General features: G+C 60.2%; 1 protein-coding gene across 1 annotated transcript; it reads left to right on the forward strand.

Moving 5' to 3' along the window:
* Positions 1-332: 332 nt before the first annotated feature.
* C2H15orf39 (chromosome 2 C15orf39 homolog) lies at positions 333-12,477 on the forward strand. Its single transcript, XM_039468922.2, has 3 exons — positions 333-510; positions 4,948-7,743; positions 11,079-12,477. The coding sequence occupies exons 2-3, from the start codon at positions 4,998-5,000 to the stop codon at positions 11,444-11,446; spliced, it is 3,114 nt and encodes a 1,037-aa protein (XP_039324856.1). The 5' UTR covers positions 333-510; positions 4,948-4,997; the 3' UTR covers positions 11,447-12,477.
* The last annotated feature ends 819 nt before the right edge of the window (positions 12,478-13,296 follow it).

The following is a 13,296-nucleotide window of genomic DNA, read 5'->3' on the forward strand; positions in this document are numbered from 1 at the left end:
CCGAGGAAGACAGAATTCCACTTTTGCAAATGAGGAAACTGAAGCTCAGCGAGGTCAAGTGGCAGGCGCAAGGTCGCATAGCCAGAAAGTGGCAGTGAATGAACGGTCTAACGGAGTGACTGAGGGCGCGCAACGGGCCCGCCGGGCACTAGTTCGTGGAGCGTGGCGGGTACCAGCGGCGCACCGCGCCCGCGGTCCGCTCCGGGCGAGCTAGCTGGTCCCACGCGGGCGCTCTGCGCCCGCAGGCTCCCAGAGGCGGGGCCGGGTTCTGCCCCCACCCCGCGAGCCGCCCCGCCCCCGCCCCGCCCCCAGCCCGCCCCGCCAGGGACCGCAGACGGCGCCCGGCGGCGGCGCGAACGGCAGCGAGGAGGGTTGCTCCGGGCTTGGTGCTCGCCGCGGCTTCCCGCGCAGGGCCCGGCCGGACCTGGACCCGCAGCCTGAACGACGTTGGAGGATGCGGACGCGGAGGCGGCCTGGGGCAGCGGCGGCGGGAGGTCTGGCGCTGTGCAGGTACGGGCTCGCCCGCTCGGCGGGCACGGAAACTTGGGCCGAGTTTGCGGGCGGCGAGTGTGGGGAAGGGGCGGGTGGCGCTGCCCCAGGGTGCCCCTACCGGTCGGCCCGGGGACTGAGCACGCCGCTCCTGGGCCGAGGTGCTGCGCCTTCTGGCTGCCACTGGCCCCCTCTGGCGGGCCGCGGGGCAGGGGTGGCGCCGCTGCTCCGACTTTCCCCGGACTTCGAGGCTCCCGGGGCCTGCTCTCGCTCTGGGGTTCCGGCTGAGGCCAGACGCCTAATCTAGCGAGAAGGGGCTCAGGCCGAGCTCTCGGGCCTCCTGCAAGGCCCGGCTCACGTGGATTGCTGGGGGGGGAGGGGGATCTTGTTGGGGGGGGAAGGGGATGTTGTAGCGGGGCGGGGACAAGGGGTGACTGGAGGGCTGGGCCTGGGGCGGCGGGCGCTGAGGCGCCGCGGGGCCCTGGACGCGCCCTGCTGGGATGGGACGGCCCTGTGGTTTCCTTGCCACCTCTTGACTCATCCTCCGGCCTCGGCCCAGGCTGGTGGGACCGCCCCGAGGCGGAGGCTGCCCGGACCCCGCGGCCAGGCCGCCCCTACTCCGGGACCTCCCGCCGGTCTGCGGGCGTCGGTGTGGGGCTGGCTGGGTGCGCGGGGCTTTCCTGCGTGCACACGTGTGCCGGGGCCCGAGCGCGGGGAGAGCGCGGATCTGGAATGGCGTGTGTGCAGATGTGAGCCAGGCACGGACGTGCAGGCACGGGTCTGCATGCGTGGCGGGGCCTGTGTGTCAGCCTGCTGGATGCACGTGCGTCTCAGCGCCGCCGGGAGGGGCTCGGGGACACCCGGAAGCCCGCCAGGTCGGGTGCCGCTGCAGCCTCAAAGCCGAGTTGGCTGTGGGCCCAGGCACCAGAGTCAGGCTCAGGGCGGTGGGGGAAAGGGGATAGAGACCGATCCGTTCACCTTGCCCTCCACTGGAGACTTTGGGCCGCCCCAGGTTGGGTTGTAGCGTCTGGAGAGCCCCGAGCCTCAGGTAGGGAAGCGGGGAGGTGGAAGAACACTCGCAGAGGCCCGATCCAGCCCTCCGGGAGCATCCAGATGCCGGCCACAATTGTGCAGAATCGAGCTCTTCCTGGTCTTTCCCATTGGCCATCCCGAGGTCCCTGGAAGGTGAAAGTGGGAACGGAGACACAGCTGCTCCTTTCCCACTGCCTGAGGCAGGGGTGGTGCTGCGGTGGGGGGCTCTTCTCCGGGACCCTGGCCTGGGTGCTGAGTGAGGTTGGAGCTTGGCAGGGAGGATCAACAGAGCTGCTTCTCCAGGATGGCCTGAGCCTGCTCCCTGGGCACGTGCCCTGTCCGAGAGCCTGGTCGCCTCCTACGGTCAGGGAAGGAGGCACCTACATTTTGGCAACTGTCGTGAATGGAGGAGCAGCCTCCCTTGAGGGAGTGTATCCTGGGCTCTCCACCTCCTACTGGCAGGAGAAAGGTCACTCCCACACCCCTAAGAGTTCTCTGTGGGCTCCATGGAGCCCCCACCCCCCAACACACAGAGACTCCCGAGGGTCCCAGGTGGCCTCCTGTCTACTGGCTGGGTCCCAGGTGGGAGCCTCAGGAAGTCTCCAGGGCAAACGGTATTGCATGGGGTTGAGGCCCAGGAGAGAGGGATTCCTGGGATTGGGGGTGGGGACCCAGCAGGCCCCAGGGAGCTTGTGGGGAGGCAAAACCAAAGTCAGCACTTAATTAACCCAGAGTGTCCCAAGAGTGGGAGTGGGAAGGGTCCACACCCCAAAACCCTGCAATTACTTCTCACAGCACTGCTGTGGAGTGAGAAGGGGCTTGCACCCCTGGATAGCAGGTTTCCCTGGTAGGACACTGCTGTTGGTACTGTCACCTGTGTCCTAATGGCCCCTCCATGTCTTCTGTAGGCTGACCTGAGGTGTGGGGTTCTGTCCAGGAGCTGAACCAGCTTGCTGAGTCTGCCTTAGTGGGCGTGGGCACTGGCCCCCACACTAGCCTTGCCTTTCCTAGCCTCAGAATGTGCTGGTCTAGCTCAGCCTGTGGCTGTCATTGGCTCCAGCCAGAAGCAAGGGGAGGGCTGTTCCTTTCTTGCTGGTCACTGAAACTTGTGACACTTTGTAGCAAGACTGAGCTGGCTGATCCTTTCTAAGCCACTGAGTTTCCAGGAGCAGGATGCTGGCTGACTGAGGTAGAGGCAGGTCAGGGTGACCCCAGCAGACAGGCTTCAGATGACCCCTCATGGGTCACTGGGCCTCTGTTGCCCCAGGACAGTCCCTATCCTTCCTTGGTCTTACCTTAGAGCTTTGTCTTTCTTCAGCACAGTTTTTCCATCAATACAATGGGAGTAGTGGCCAACTAGCACTCTGTGGCCCCTGGGCCTCCCTTCCTGGACTTTCTTTTTTTCCTTTTTTTTTTTTTTTTTTTTTTTTGAGATGGAGTCTTGCTGTGTCGCCCAGGCTGGAAGTGCAGTAGCACAGTCTTGGCTCGTTGCAACTTCTGCCTCCTGAGTTCAAGCAATTTTCCTGCCTCAGCCTCCTGCATAGCTGAGATTACAGGCGTGCACCACCATGCCTGGCTAATATTTTTTTTTTTTTTTTTTGAGACGGAGTTTCGCTCTTGTTACCCAGGCTGGAGTGCAATGGCGCGATCTCGGTTCACCGCAACCTCCACCTCCTGGGTTCAGGCAATTCTCCTGCCTCAGCCTCCTGAGTAGCTGGGATTACAGGCACACGCCACCATGCCCAGTTAATTTTTTTTGTATTTTTAGTAGAGACGGGGTTTCACCATGTTGACCAGGATGGTCTTGATCTCTTGACCTCGTGATCCACCCGCCTTGGCCTCCCATAGTGCTGGGATTACAGGCTTGAGCCACCGTGCCTGGCCGCATATTTTGTATTTCTCGTAGAGACAGGGTTTCACCATGTTGGTCAGGCTGGTTTTGAACTCCTGACCTCAAATGATCTGCCCGTCTCAGCCTCCCAAAGTGCTGGGATTACAGTCGTGAGCCACCACACCCAGCTGCCTCCCTGGACTTAACACACGACCCTGGTGCTGTCTTGCCCCTGGTGTGCCTTGGAATCGGCCATCTGCAGCTTGGGGGCTGGGGGTGGATCCAGGCTCCTCTTGCTCTGGAGCCTTTCTGCTGGTGCTGCAGCACCATCTGCTGGGCTGCTCTCACACCTGCAGAGGGAGGAGCTAGTGGAAGGGGTGTGGCTTGTACTGACTGTTTTCCCCGTTACTTCTCCTAAGGGACTGCCCTCCAGAGCCAAGTCCAGGATCTCTGCATTGGCTTTGGGCCTAGGGATCTGGGTTGGAGGCCTGGTTCTGCCATTTTTGACAAGATGAGCAGGTCAGAGGAGTGTCACAAGAAATCTGTGAATCTGTAGACAATACTGTTTCCATGTTTTGGCTGCAGTGGGCATCACTATGGCATCTTGAAATAGAACCCGTGGTGGGAGGCAGGAAACTTGCTTCCAAGAAGGGGTGGGAGTAGCGTACGCCAAGTGACCCTCAGACACAGTGCACTTACAAATTGTGAAACCCTAAGAAGGAGAGGGTCTTGGGAGTTGTATGTAGGAAAATCCAACAGAAGGGGCCCCTGAAGTGTTGGGGTGGGGGGGTCTGTGTAGAGTAATTCATTAAACAAATGGTTCTGCAGCTTAAAATATACAAGTTGGGATCAGGTGTGATGGGTGTTTCATGCCTGTGATCTCAGCACTTTGGGAGGCCAAGGCAGGAGGATCTCTTGAGTCCAGGAATTCAAGACCAGCCAGGGCAACATAGTAAGACCCTGTTTCTATGAAAAATACTAAAATTAGCCAGGTGTGGTAGCAGGTGCCTGTGGTCCCAGCTCCTTGGGAGTTGGGAGCATGACTTGAGCCCAGTAGGTTGAGATTGCAGTGAGCCAAGTTCATGTCATTGCACTTCAGCCCAGGCAACAGTGAGACCCTGTCTCTCTCTCTCTTTTTTTTTTTTTTTAAGATGGGGTTTCACCATGTTGGCCAGGCTGGTCTTGAACTCCTGACCTCAGGTGACCCACCCACCTCTGCCTCCCAAAGTGCTAGGATTACAGGCGTGAGCCCACCGTGCCCGGCGACCCTGTCTCAAAAAAAATACACACAGAAATTAAAAACCCCTGTCGTGTGGCTCATATACTCAGTCTTAACAGAGCATCAATTAAGGGGCAGGTTCTTGGGTGTGGCAGTGAGCCTATGGGAGCAGCCCTTTGCTGCCTGCTTGTAGCCTGTTTTTTTTTTTTTTTTAGGACGGGGTTTCACCATGTTGGTCAGGCGGGTCTTGAACTCCCGACCTCAGGTGATCTGCCTGTCTTGGCCTCCAAAGTGCTTGGATTACAGGCGTGAGCCACCATGCCCGGCCACCTGTAGCCTGTTTTCCTGACAGCCCTTGCCTCTCCCTCTATCCCAGGTCAGAAGTTGAGTAGCAGGGGCCCAGGAGGGCTCGAGACCTTCACAGCGATGGCAGAAAAGCGACCACTGGGAACTCTGGGGCCTGTGATGTATGGCAAGCTGCCCCGCTTAGAGACAGACCTGGTGCCCGAGCACAGCCTGCCCCCCTCTGTTGGCAGCCAGGTCCCCTGCAGCTACAAGGGGTCCTACTTCTCCTGCTCCGTGGGGGGTGCTCCCAAGGCCGAGTCTGAGCAGCTGGCGTCCTGGACCCCATACCCACCCTTGTACTCTACGGGGATGGCAGGACCCCCACTCCGGGCGGACAGCCTGCTGACCAGCTGCCTGTTCTACCATTCGCCGGCAGAAGGCGCTGAGAAGATGCGAGACTCCAGCTCTGCTGAGCTCCTGCCCTTCAGTTCCCAGGCCCACTCCTACCCGGGCCCGCCGCTGGCAGTGCCCAAACCTGTCTACCGCAACCCTCTGTGCTATGGGCTCTCCACCTGCCTGGGGGAAGGAGTGGTGAAGAGGCCACTGGATGTTGACTGGACTTTGGTGACCGGGCCCCTGTTACCCTCGGCTGACCCACCCTGTTCTCTGGCCCCAGCTCCTAGTAAGGGCCAGACTCTGGATGGCACTTTCTTGCGGGGGGTGCCAGCTGGGGGATCCAGCAAAGACTCCTCAGGGAGTTTCTCTCCCTGCCAGCCCTTCCTGGAGAAGTATCAGGCCATCCACAGCACGGGCTTCTTGGCCTCCAGGTACACAGGTCCTTACCCTAGGAACTCCAAGCAAGCAGCGTCAGAGGGGCCCTCCAGTCCTTGGACCCAGCTGGCCCAGCCCCTGGGGCCACCCTGTCAGGACACTGGGCCCACCCACTACCCAACCCCCCACCCCCCACTACCCCACCCTCCACAGGCCCCGCCATGCCCTCCAGCCTGTCGCTACCCAGAGAAGCAGGGCAGCTACAGCCCAGCACTCCCACTGCAGCCTCTGGAGGGCCACAAAGGGGCTGGGTACCAGGCTGGTGGGCTGGGCGGCCCCTACCTGAGGCAGCAGGCAGCCCAGGCACCGTACATTCCCCCAGTGGCGCTGGACACTTACCCCTACCCCTCTGCCCCCCACCCAGCACCCTCACCAGGCCTCAAGCTGGAGCTGCCTCTTGCTCCGCGGTGCCCACTGGACTTTGTCCCCCAAACACTGGGTTTTCCTTATGCCCGGGATGATCTCTCTCTCTATGGAGCATCCCCTGGGCTTGGAGGGACGCCACCTTCCCAGAACAATATGCAGGCTGTGCCACAGCCTGGTGCCTTCCAGAGGGCATGCCAGCCTTCCCCAGCCAGCCAGCCCTGCTCGGAGCCTGTGAGGCCTGCACAGGAAGCAGAAGAGAAGACCTGGCTGCCCAGCTGCAGGAAAGAGCAGCCCCAGCCGCGGCTCAGTGAGCACTCTGGGCCGCCCATCGTCATCAGAGACAGTCCAGTTCCCCGTACTCCGCCAGCACTGCCCCCCTGTGCCCGGGAGTGCCAGTCTCTTCCACAGAAGGAGGATACAAGGCCACCCAGCTCTCCACCAATGCCTGTTATTGACAACGTCTTCAGCCTGGCCCCCTACCGTGACTATCTGGATGCACCTGAGGCCATAGCTGAGCCTGACGCTGCCGCAGACGAGCCTGACTCAGCCCTGGCCACCAATGAAAGCCAGGACAAAGGCTGCAGCGGGTCCCTGCCCACCCAGGAGGGCCCCTCAGGGAGTAAGACCTTAAGGGGCTTTCTTAAGGAGGACGTAGCCCTGGACTTGAGTGTGAGGAGGCCCACAGCAGAGGCCTCCCCCGTCAAGGCTCCCAGTCCTGTGGAGCATGCCAAGCTCACGGCAGCTGGGAACGTGCCAGATGTGGGCAACATGGTGTCAGATCTGCCAGGCCTGAAAAAGGTAGACACAGAAGCACCAGGCTTGCCTGGGGTGCCAGTGACCACAGATGCCATGCCAAGCACCAACTTCCACAGCTCTGTGGCCTTCATGTTCCGGAAGTTCAAGATCCTCCGTCCGGCACCTTTGCCTGCAGCTGTGGTCCCGTCCACGCCCACCTCAGTTCCTGCTCCTGCACAGCCTGCGCCCACCCCCACATCTGGGCCCATTGGACTGCAGATTGTCGCTCAGCAGCCCTTATCCCTGACCTGCTTCAGCCTGGCACTGCCCAGCCCTCCAGCCGCAGCTGTGGCCTCCCCTGCCCCTGCCCCTGCCCCTGCTCCAGCTCCAGCCCGGGCTCGGGCTCAGGCTCAGGCTCCAGCTCCAGGCCGTGCCCTGGCATCCACTTCAGCAGCAGAGGACTCCCCGGAGCAGCACTTTACAGGACTACACACATCGCTGTGTGATGCTATTTCAGGCTCAGTGGCCCACTCTCCTCCAGAGAAGCTTCGAGAGTGGTTAGAGACGGCTGGGCCCTGGGGCCAGGCTGCGTGGCAGGACTGCCAGGGTGTGCAGGGGCTGCTGGCCAAGCTGCTGTCTCAGCTGCAGCGTTTCGATCGAACCCACCGGTGCCCCTTCCCCCACGTGGTGCGAGCTGGCGCCATCTTCGTGCCCATCCACCTGGTGAAGGAGCGGCTCTTCCCTCGGCTGCCACCTGCTTCTGTGGACCATGTGCTGCAGGAGCATCGTGTGGAGCTGCGGCCCACCACGCTGTCGGAGGAGCGGGCGCTGCGGGAGCTCGCCCTACCGGGCTGTACCTCACGCATGCTGAAGCTGCTGGCGCTGCGCCAGCTGCCTGACATTTACCCCGACCTGCTCGGCCTGCAGTGGCGTGACTGTGTACGCCGCCAGCTGGGTGAGCATGGGGCCGCCCCCGTGGCCACCGGAGCGGTGTGAGCAAGTGACAGGTGTGTGTGCTGTGTGAGTCGTCACAGCTGGGGCTGAGTGATTCCAGGGACTCCTGCCTGGGCAGGGGGCTCTCGCGTGGGCTCTAGGTATCCCCACCCCTTGACCCTCCAGACTGTTACTGAGCACCTTCATAGCCTCCTTTCTAGTCCTCTGAAAGGGCCAGCTGCTCTTTCCCCATGGAAACTCCTCGGTCTCCCCTGGTGCTGCACCTTCCTGGGTCCCTCCTCCTCTGCCTGTGCTTTCTCCATCTTGGGTGTGGTGTTCCTGGTGCTCTGGTTAGACCCTATTTTCTTTTCTTTTCTTTTTTTTTTTTTTTTGAGACAGAGTTTCACTCTTGTTACCCAGGCTGGAGTGCAATGGCGCGATCTTGGCTCACCGCAACCTCCGCCTCCTGGGTTCAGGCAATTATCCTGCCTCAGCCTCCTGAGTAGCTGGGATTACAGACACGCGCCACCATGCCCAGCTAATTTTTTGTATTTTTAGTAGAGACGGGGTTTCACCATGTTGACCAGGATGGTCTCGATCTCTCGACCTTGTGATTCACCCGCCTTAGCCTCCCAAAGTGCTGGGATTACAGGCGTGAGCCACTGCGCCCGGCTCTTTTTTTTTTTTTTAAGATGGAGTTTCACTCTTGTTACCCAGGCTGGAGAGCAATGGCGCGATCTCGGCTCACTGCAACCTCCACCTCCTGGGTTCAGGCAATTCTCCTGCCTCAGCCTCCTGAGTAGCTGGGATTACAGGCACGCGCCACCATGCCCAGCTAATTTTTTTTGTATTTTTAGTAGAGACGGGGTTTCACCATGTTGACCAGGATGGTCTCGATCTCTCTACCTCGTGATCCACCCGTCTTGGCCTCCCAAAGTGCTGGGATTACAAGCTTGAGCCACCGCACCCGGCCTTTTTTTTTTTTTTCTTTTTTTTAAGAGATGGGGTTTCACCATGATGGCCAGGCTGGTCTTGAACTCCTGACCTCAGGTGATCCACCCAACTTGGCCTCCCAAAGTGCTAGGATTGCAGGTGTGAGCCATCCCGCCCGGCCAGACCCTGTTTTCTAGCTGAGATCATTTCCCTGAGTCTAGCCTAGCCTCCTGATTTCTGAGCTTTAGCCCCAAATAACCCACTACCTGCTGGTCTTCTGCACTGGGTCTCTCTCCCACACTGAACTTATCCCCAATCACACTCCCGAACCTTCCTCACTTGCCACCCTCAGTCTTTTCCATGTCAGTGAAGGGCACCCCTGTTCACAAAGCTCCTCATGCTCGAGATCTGCTGAGGGTCACAGGTGCCTTTTTGACCATGTGGTTTTGCAATCCTCTCCAGCCCTGACGGCACAGAAGAGTGCCCATAGGCTGCGTTGTTTTGTGGTTTGTTTTTCCTCTACACCAGTCGTCCCCAGACTTTTTACACAGGGGGCCAGCTCACTGTCCCTCAGACTGTTGGAGGGCCGCCACATACTGTGCTCCTCTCACTGACCACCAATGAAAGAGGTGGCCCTTCCTGAAGTGCGGCAGGGGCTGGATAAATGGCCTCAGGGGGCCGCAGTTTAGGGCCGCCTGCTCTACACGGTGTCTTGTGTCTTCTGTTCTCCAGCTTGTTTTTTTAATGTCCTGGAGAATCACACAACTGCCGAAGTGTCCTGTGGCATGTATGATCACACTTCTTCAGCTAGGGATCTGATGATGGGACCGAGTGGATTCCACCATTGCCCCTCCTGTGTCAGTACACCTGGCATCACGGCCTGAGGCCCCTTCTAGTTTTTTTTTTTTTTTTTTTTTTTTTGAGACAGAGTTTTGCTCTTGTTACCCAGGCTGGAGTGCAATGGCGCGATCTCGGCTCACCGCAACCTCCGCCTCCTGGGTTCAGGCAATTCTCCTGCCTCAGCCTCCTGAGTAGCTGGGATTACAGGCACGTGCCACCATGCCCAGCTAATTTTTTGTATTTTTAGTAGAGACGGGGTTTCACTATGTTGACCGGGATGGTCTCGATCTCTTGACCTCGTGATCCACCCGCCTCGGCCTCCCAAAGTGCTGGGATTACAGGCTTGAGCCACCGCGCCTGGCGCCCCCTCTAGTTTTACTCTCCTTGTGGCCTCCACTGCCACCCTCTCCCATCCGCCTCTTCCTGTAGAAAGTGTTCCTCCTGGTTCCATCCCCATAGCAGCAGCCTTGCCCTGGCCCTTACCTGGTCAGGATGCAGAAGGGCCTGAGGCAGTGAGATGTAGATGCTGACCAGCCTGGCTGACTAGCATCCCTGATCCCTGAACGTTTACAAAATTGGAGCAGATACCTTATTGGGATGCAAAGGAAATCCAGGCTCAGGCGTTCTGTTACTGAGTGAGGGTCGGGCATCACTCAGGGCTAGCTGCCCAGCTCAGTCCTCTCCCCATACAGTTGGACTGTCTGGGGCCCAGAGAGGGTCAGATCTGTGTCTTCGGAGCTGCCTGGTGGGCAGTGGAGTCTGGGCTCCAGACAGTCCCCGCCTGCTCTGAGTGGAGCCTGCAAGAGTCAGGGGCCTGGGAAGGAAGTGACTGGGACCAGGCTTCCTGCCTCTGGCTAAATCGTGTTGCCCCTGTTCTCACTCTCTCTCCCCATCCTTGGGGGCCGCCTTTCTGTATGTTCCCCTAGACCAGGCGTCCCTAAACTGCGGCCCCCTGAGGCCATTTATCCGGCCCCCTGCCGCACTTCAGGAAGGGGCACCTCTTTCATTGGTGGTCCGTGAGAGGAGCACAGTATGTGGCGGCCCTCCAATGGTCTGAGGGACAGTGAACTGGCCCCCTGTGTAAAAAGTTTGGGGACGCCTGCCCTAGACAGTGATTCCAGCCTGCCTTTCTTCCGGGTTCCTGCGCTCCCCAGTGTGGCTTTTAGGGCAGTCCCTGCCTGGGCCTGGGCTGGGGCTTTGGTTCTGGCTCTGGGACTGGCATAAAGATGATGGCTCTCTTATGTATGGCAGGGCCCTGTGTTCCCATGCCTCAGTTTTCCCATCTGGACAATGGGTATTGGGCCAGGCCAATGGTTCCTGACCTGCTGAGCCCCTTTTCCCTCATCCTTGTACCCAAACAGCCTCTCCTGAGCAGTGCCCGCATCAGATAGAGCTCTGGGGTCACCTGTGGAGAAGCTCATCTTTTTGGCTTGGACGGTCTGGCCAGTAGGCACGTGTGGGGAAGAGGTGTGATGCCAGGCTGACGTGGGGCAGAGCAGAAGCACTGTTTGGGGGCCTCTGGAGGCCAGGAGGTGGGACCTGAGTGTACGGGGTCTGCAGCCTGACTATGTGTTCATTTTGCAGGTGACTTTGACACTGAGGCTGGAGCTGTGTCCCCCTCAGAGCCCACTGTGGCCAGATATGAGCCAGAGAGACTTGCCCTGGCTCGGAAGTCACCGGCCCCCAAGGTCAGGAAGCCAGGGAGGAAGCCACCAAGCCCTGTCCCAGAGAAAGCAGAGGCAGCCGCTGGGGAAGAGTCCTGTGGTGCCTCCGGTACCCCTGCTGCCAGTGCCAGCCCGCCTGGCCCCACGCTGAAGGCCCGCTTCCGCAGTCTGCTGGAGACCACCTGGCTCAATGGGCTGGCCCTGCCCACCTGGGGTCACAAGGCCTCAAGACCAGACCGGCCCTCGCCCCGCCCACAGCTGCTGGACCGCCAGAGCCCTCATCTGTAGCGCTGGTTGCCGGTGCCCGGTGTACGGCGGTCGCTCTCCAGCCTTCCTTCTGCCTGCCCAGCTGCCCGGGCAAGGAGTGGATGCTGGGGCCATGGCTGCTCTCCTGGAGGGGGTCCAACTCTGACCCTGGGGCCCACCCAGGGTGGGCTGAGAGCCTCCGAGCTTTTCATGTGAGGGTGTTTGTTGGATAGGACTCCTTCCTGTTCTTCCCTAGAAAACGCACACATGGGCTCTGGAGCCCGACAGGTCTGGGCTTGAATCCCGGCTCATGTTCTTGCTGTGTGACCTGGGCAAGACACGTCACCTCTGCTGAGCCCTGATTCCCCACGTGGGAAATGGGACGACGCCACCTACCTCACAGGGTTGTCGTGGGGATGCAGCCTGACACTCAGGGGTTGGTCTCTGCTTCCTCCCTGGGGCAGGGCGGAGAATCCGAGCCAGAGAACCTTCCTGTAGAAAGTCTTCGTGTGTCCTAGGACCTGGCTGTCGTAGAGTGGTACCTTATGCAGCAGGTGTGACTCACACCTTCGGGAGTCACCCCCAGCACCTGGGGTTGGGTTGGCCCCAGCCCTCAAGCCTGGAGCACCCCGAGGGGGCCTGCCCTGCCCACTCCTGATCCCAGTGTTGGTGCAGGGATGCAGCCTGTAGCTGGCGTCCTTTTTCTGGGCCTGCCACTGCCACCCCAGGAGGCCCCAGGCCTGTCCTGGTGCTTCCCTTAACTGCCTCCCCCGCCCCAGGCATTCTCCCAGGAAACTCGCGTTTTCTAGAAGCGAAGCAGCTGCCGGGACTCAGGGACTGGTGCAGGCAGGCTGAGGGGCAGCTCAGGCCCAGAAGGCCTCTGAAGATCTGGACTGAGGACCCCGCTGCTCCCCAAGCCGGAGCCCATCAGCCAGGCCCGCTGGCAGCCACCTGCCTTTGGAGGGCTGAGCTGAGCCAGAGGCTGGCAAGCTCTGGGCCTTGTTTAAGGGATGCTGATGAGCCTCTGGGCCCTGGAGGCGGCCATTAAAGCACCTGGCTTGTGTTTGGAAGTGGGGCCTGGCCGTGTGCGGGGTGGTGGCTTTCATGTCCGTCACTGTGTGCCTACCCCTTGCTCTCAGGCTGCTCCCCCTGCTCCCAGTCCAGAAGGTGCTGAGCACCCGCTCCAGTGAGCAGCTGGCTCCGGCTCTGTGGGCCCCTCTCCCATGCATACTTGCTCCGGGAAAGCCCTCCCTCTTGGGACCCCATGGGTCCTGGTGGTGGTGGGTGGGTGGCTTACTGCCTGGTGAGAAGTACTGGTCACCAGACCGCAGCACGTGCCGCTCTCCCAGGGCCAAGCATGCCCTTCATGGTCTGGGTGGAACTGTCCCAACCTCCCCATTGCTGGTGACCATGCAGCCCACTGACGTTAGCTTGGGTTGGGGGTGGGTGGGTGTGCTGGGCCCACCCTCTAGAGACCCTGCCCCAGCTGGGCTCGATTTCCTCAAAGGCTTGTTTTCAGGGCAGCTAAGGTGGCTTCCTGGGCCGGTCTTCCCCCTCCACTTGGGCCCGGGGCCAGTCCACTGGGGCGTGTTAGACCCGAGAGGCATCCCTCCTGTATCATCCTGGCCCGACACTAGGCTGGGATTTGGAGTGGCAGCTGCCATCGTCCCCTTACACTGTTCATACTGGCCTAGGAAGAGTTGTGGACTGTGGAGGGGACAGGTAAGCACAACAGTGGCCACTGCAGTGTCAACGTGGTGGGTGGGGGGATCCTTGGGACCCAGAAGAGGTTCCTGAATTGGACCTTGAAGAGAAGTAGGAAGCCACGTGCAAAGTGGGGTCTGGGTGGACAGAACCATGCGTACAGAGTCTTGGTGAGTGAGGCAGGGAGA

The sequence above is a fragment of the Saimiri boliviensis genome, chromosome 2 (assembly GCF_048565385.1).
Source record: "Saimiri boliviensis isolate mSaiBol1 chromosome 2, mSaiBol1.pri, whole genome shotgun sequence".
Taxonomy (NCBI): Eukaryota; Metazoa; Chordata; class Mammalia; order Primates; family Cebidae; genus Saimiri; species Saimiri boliviensis.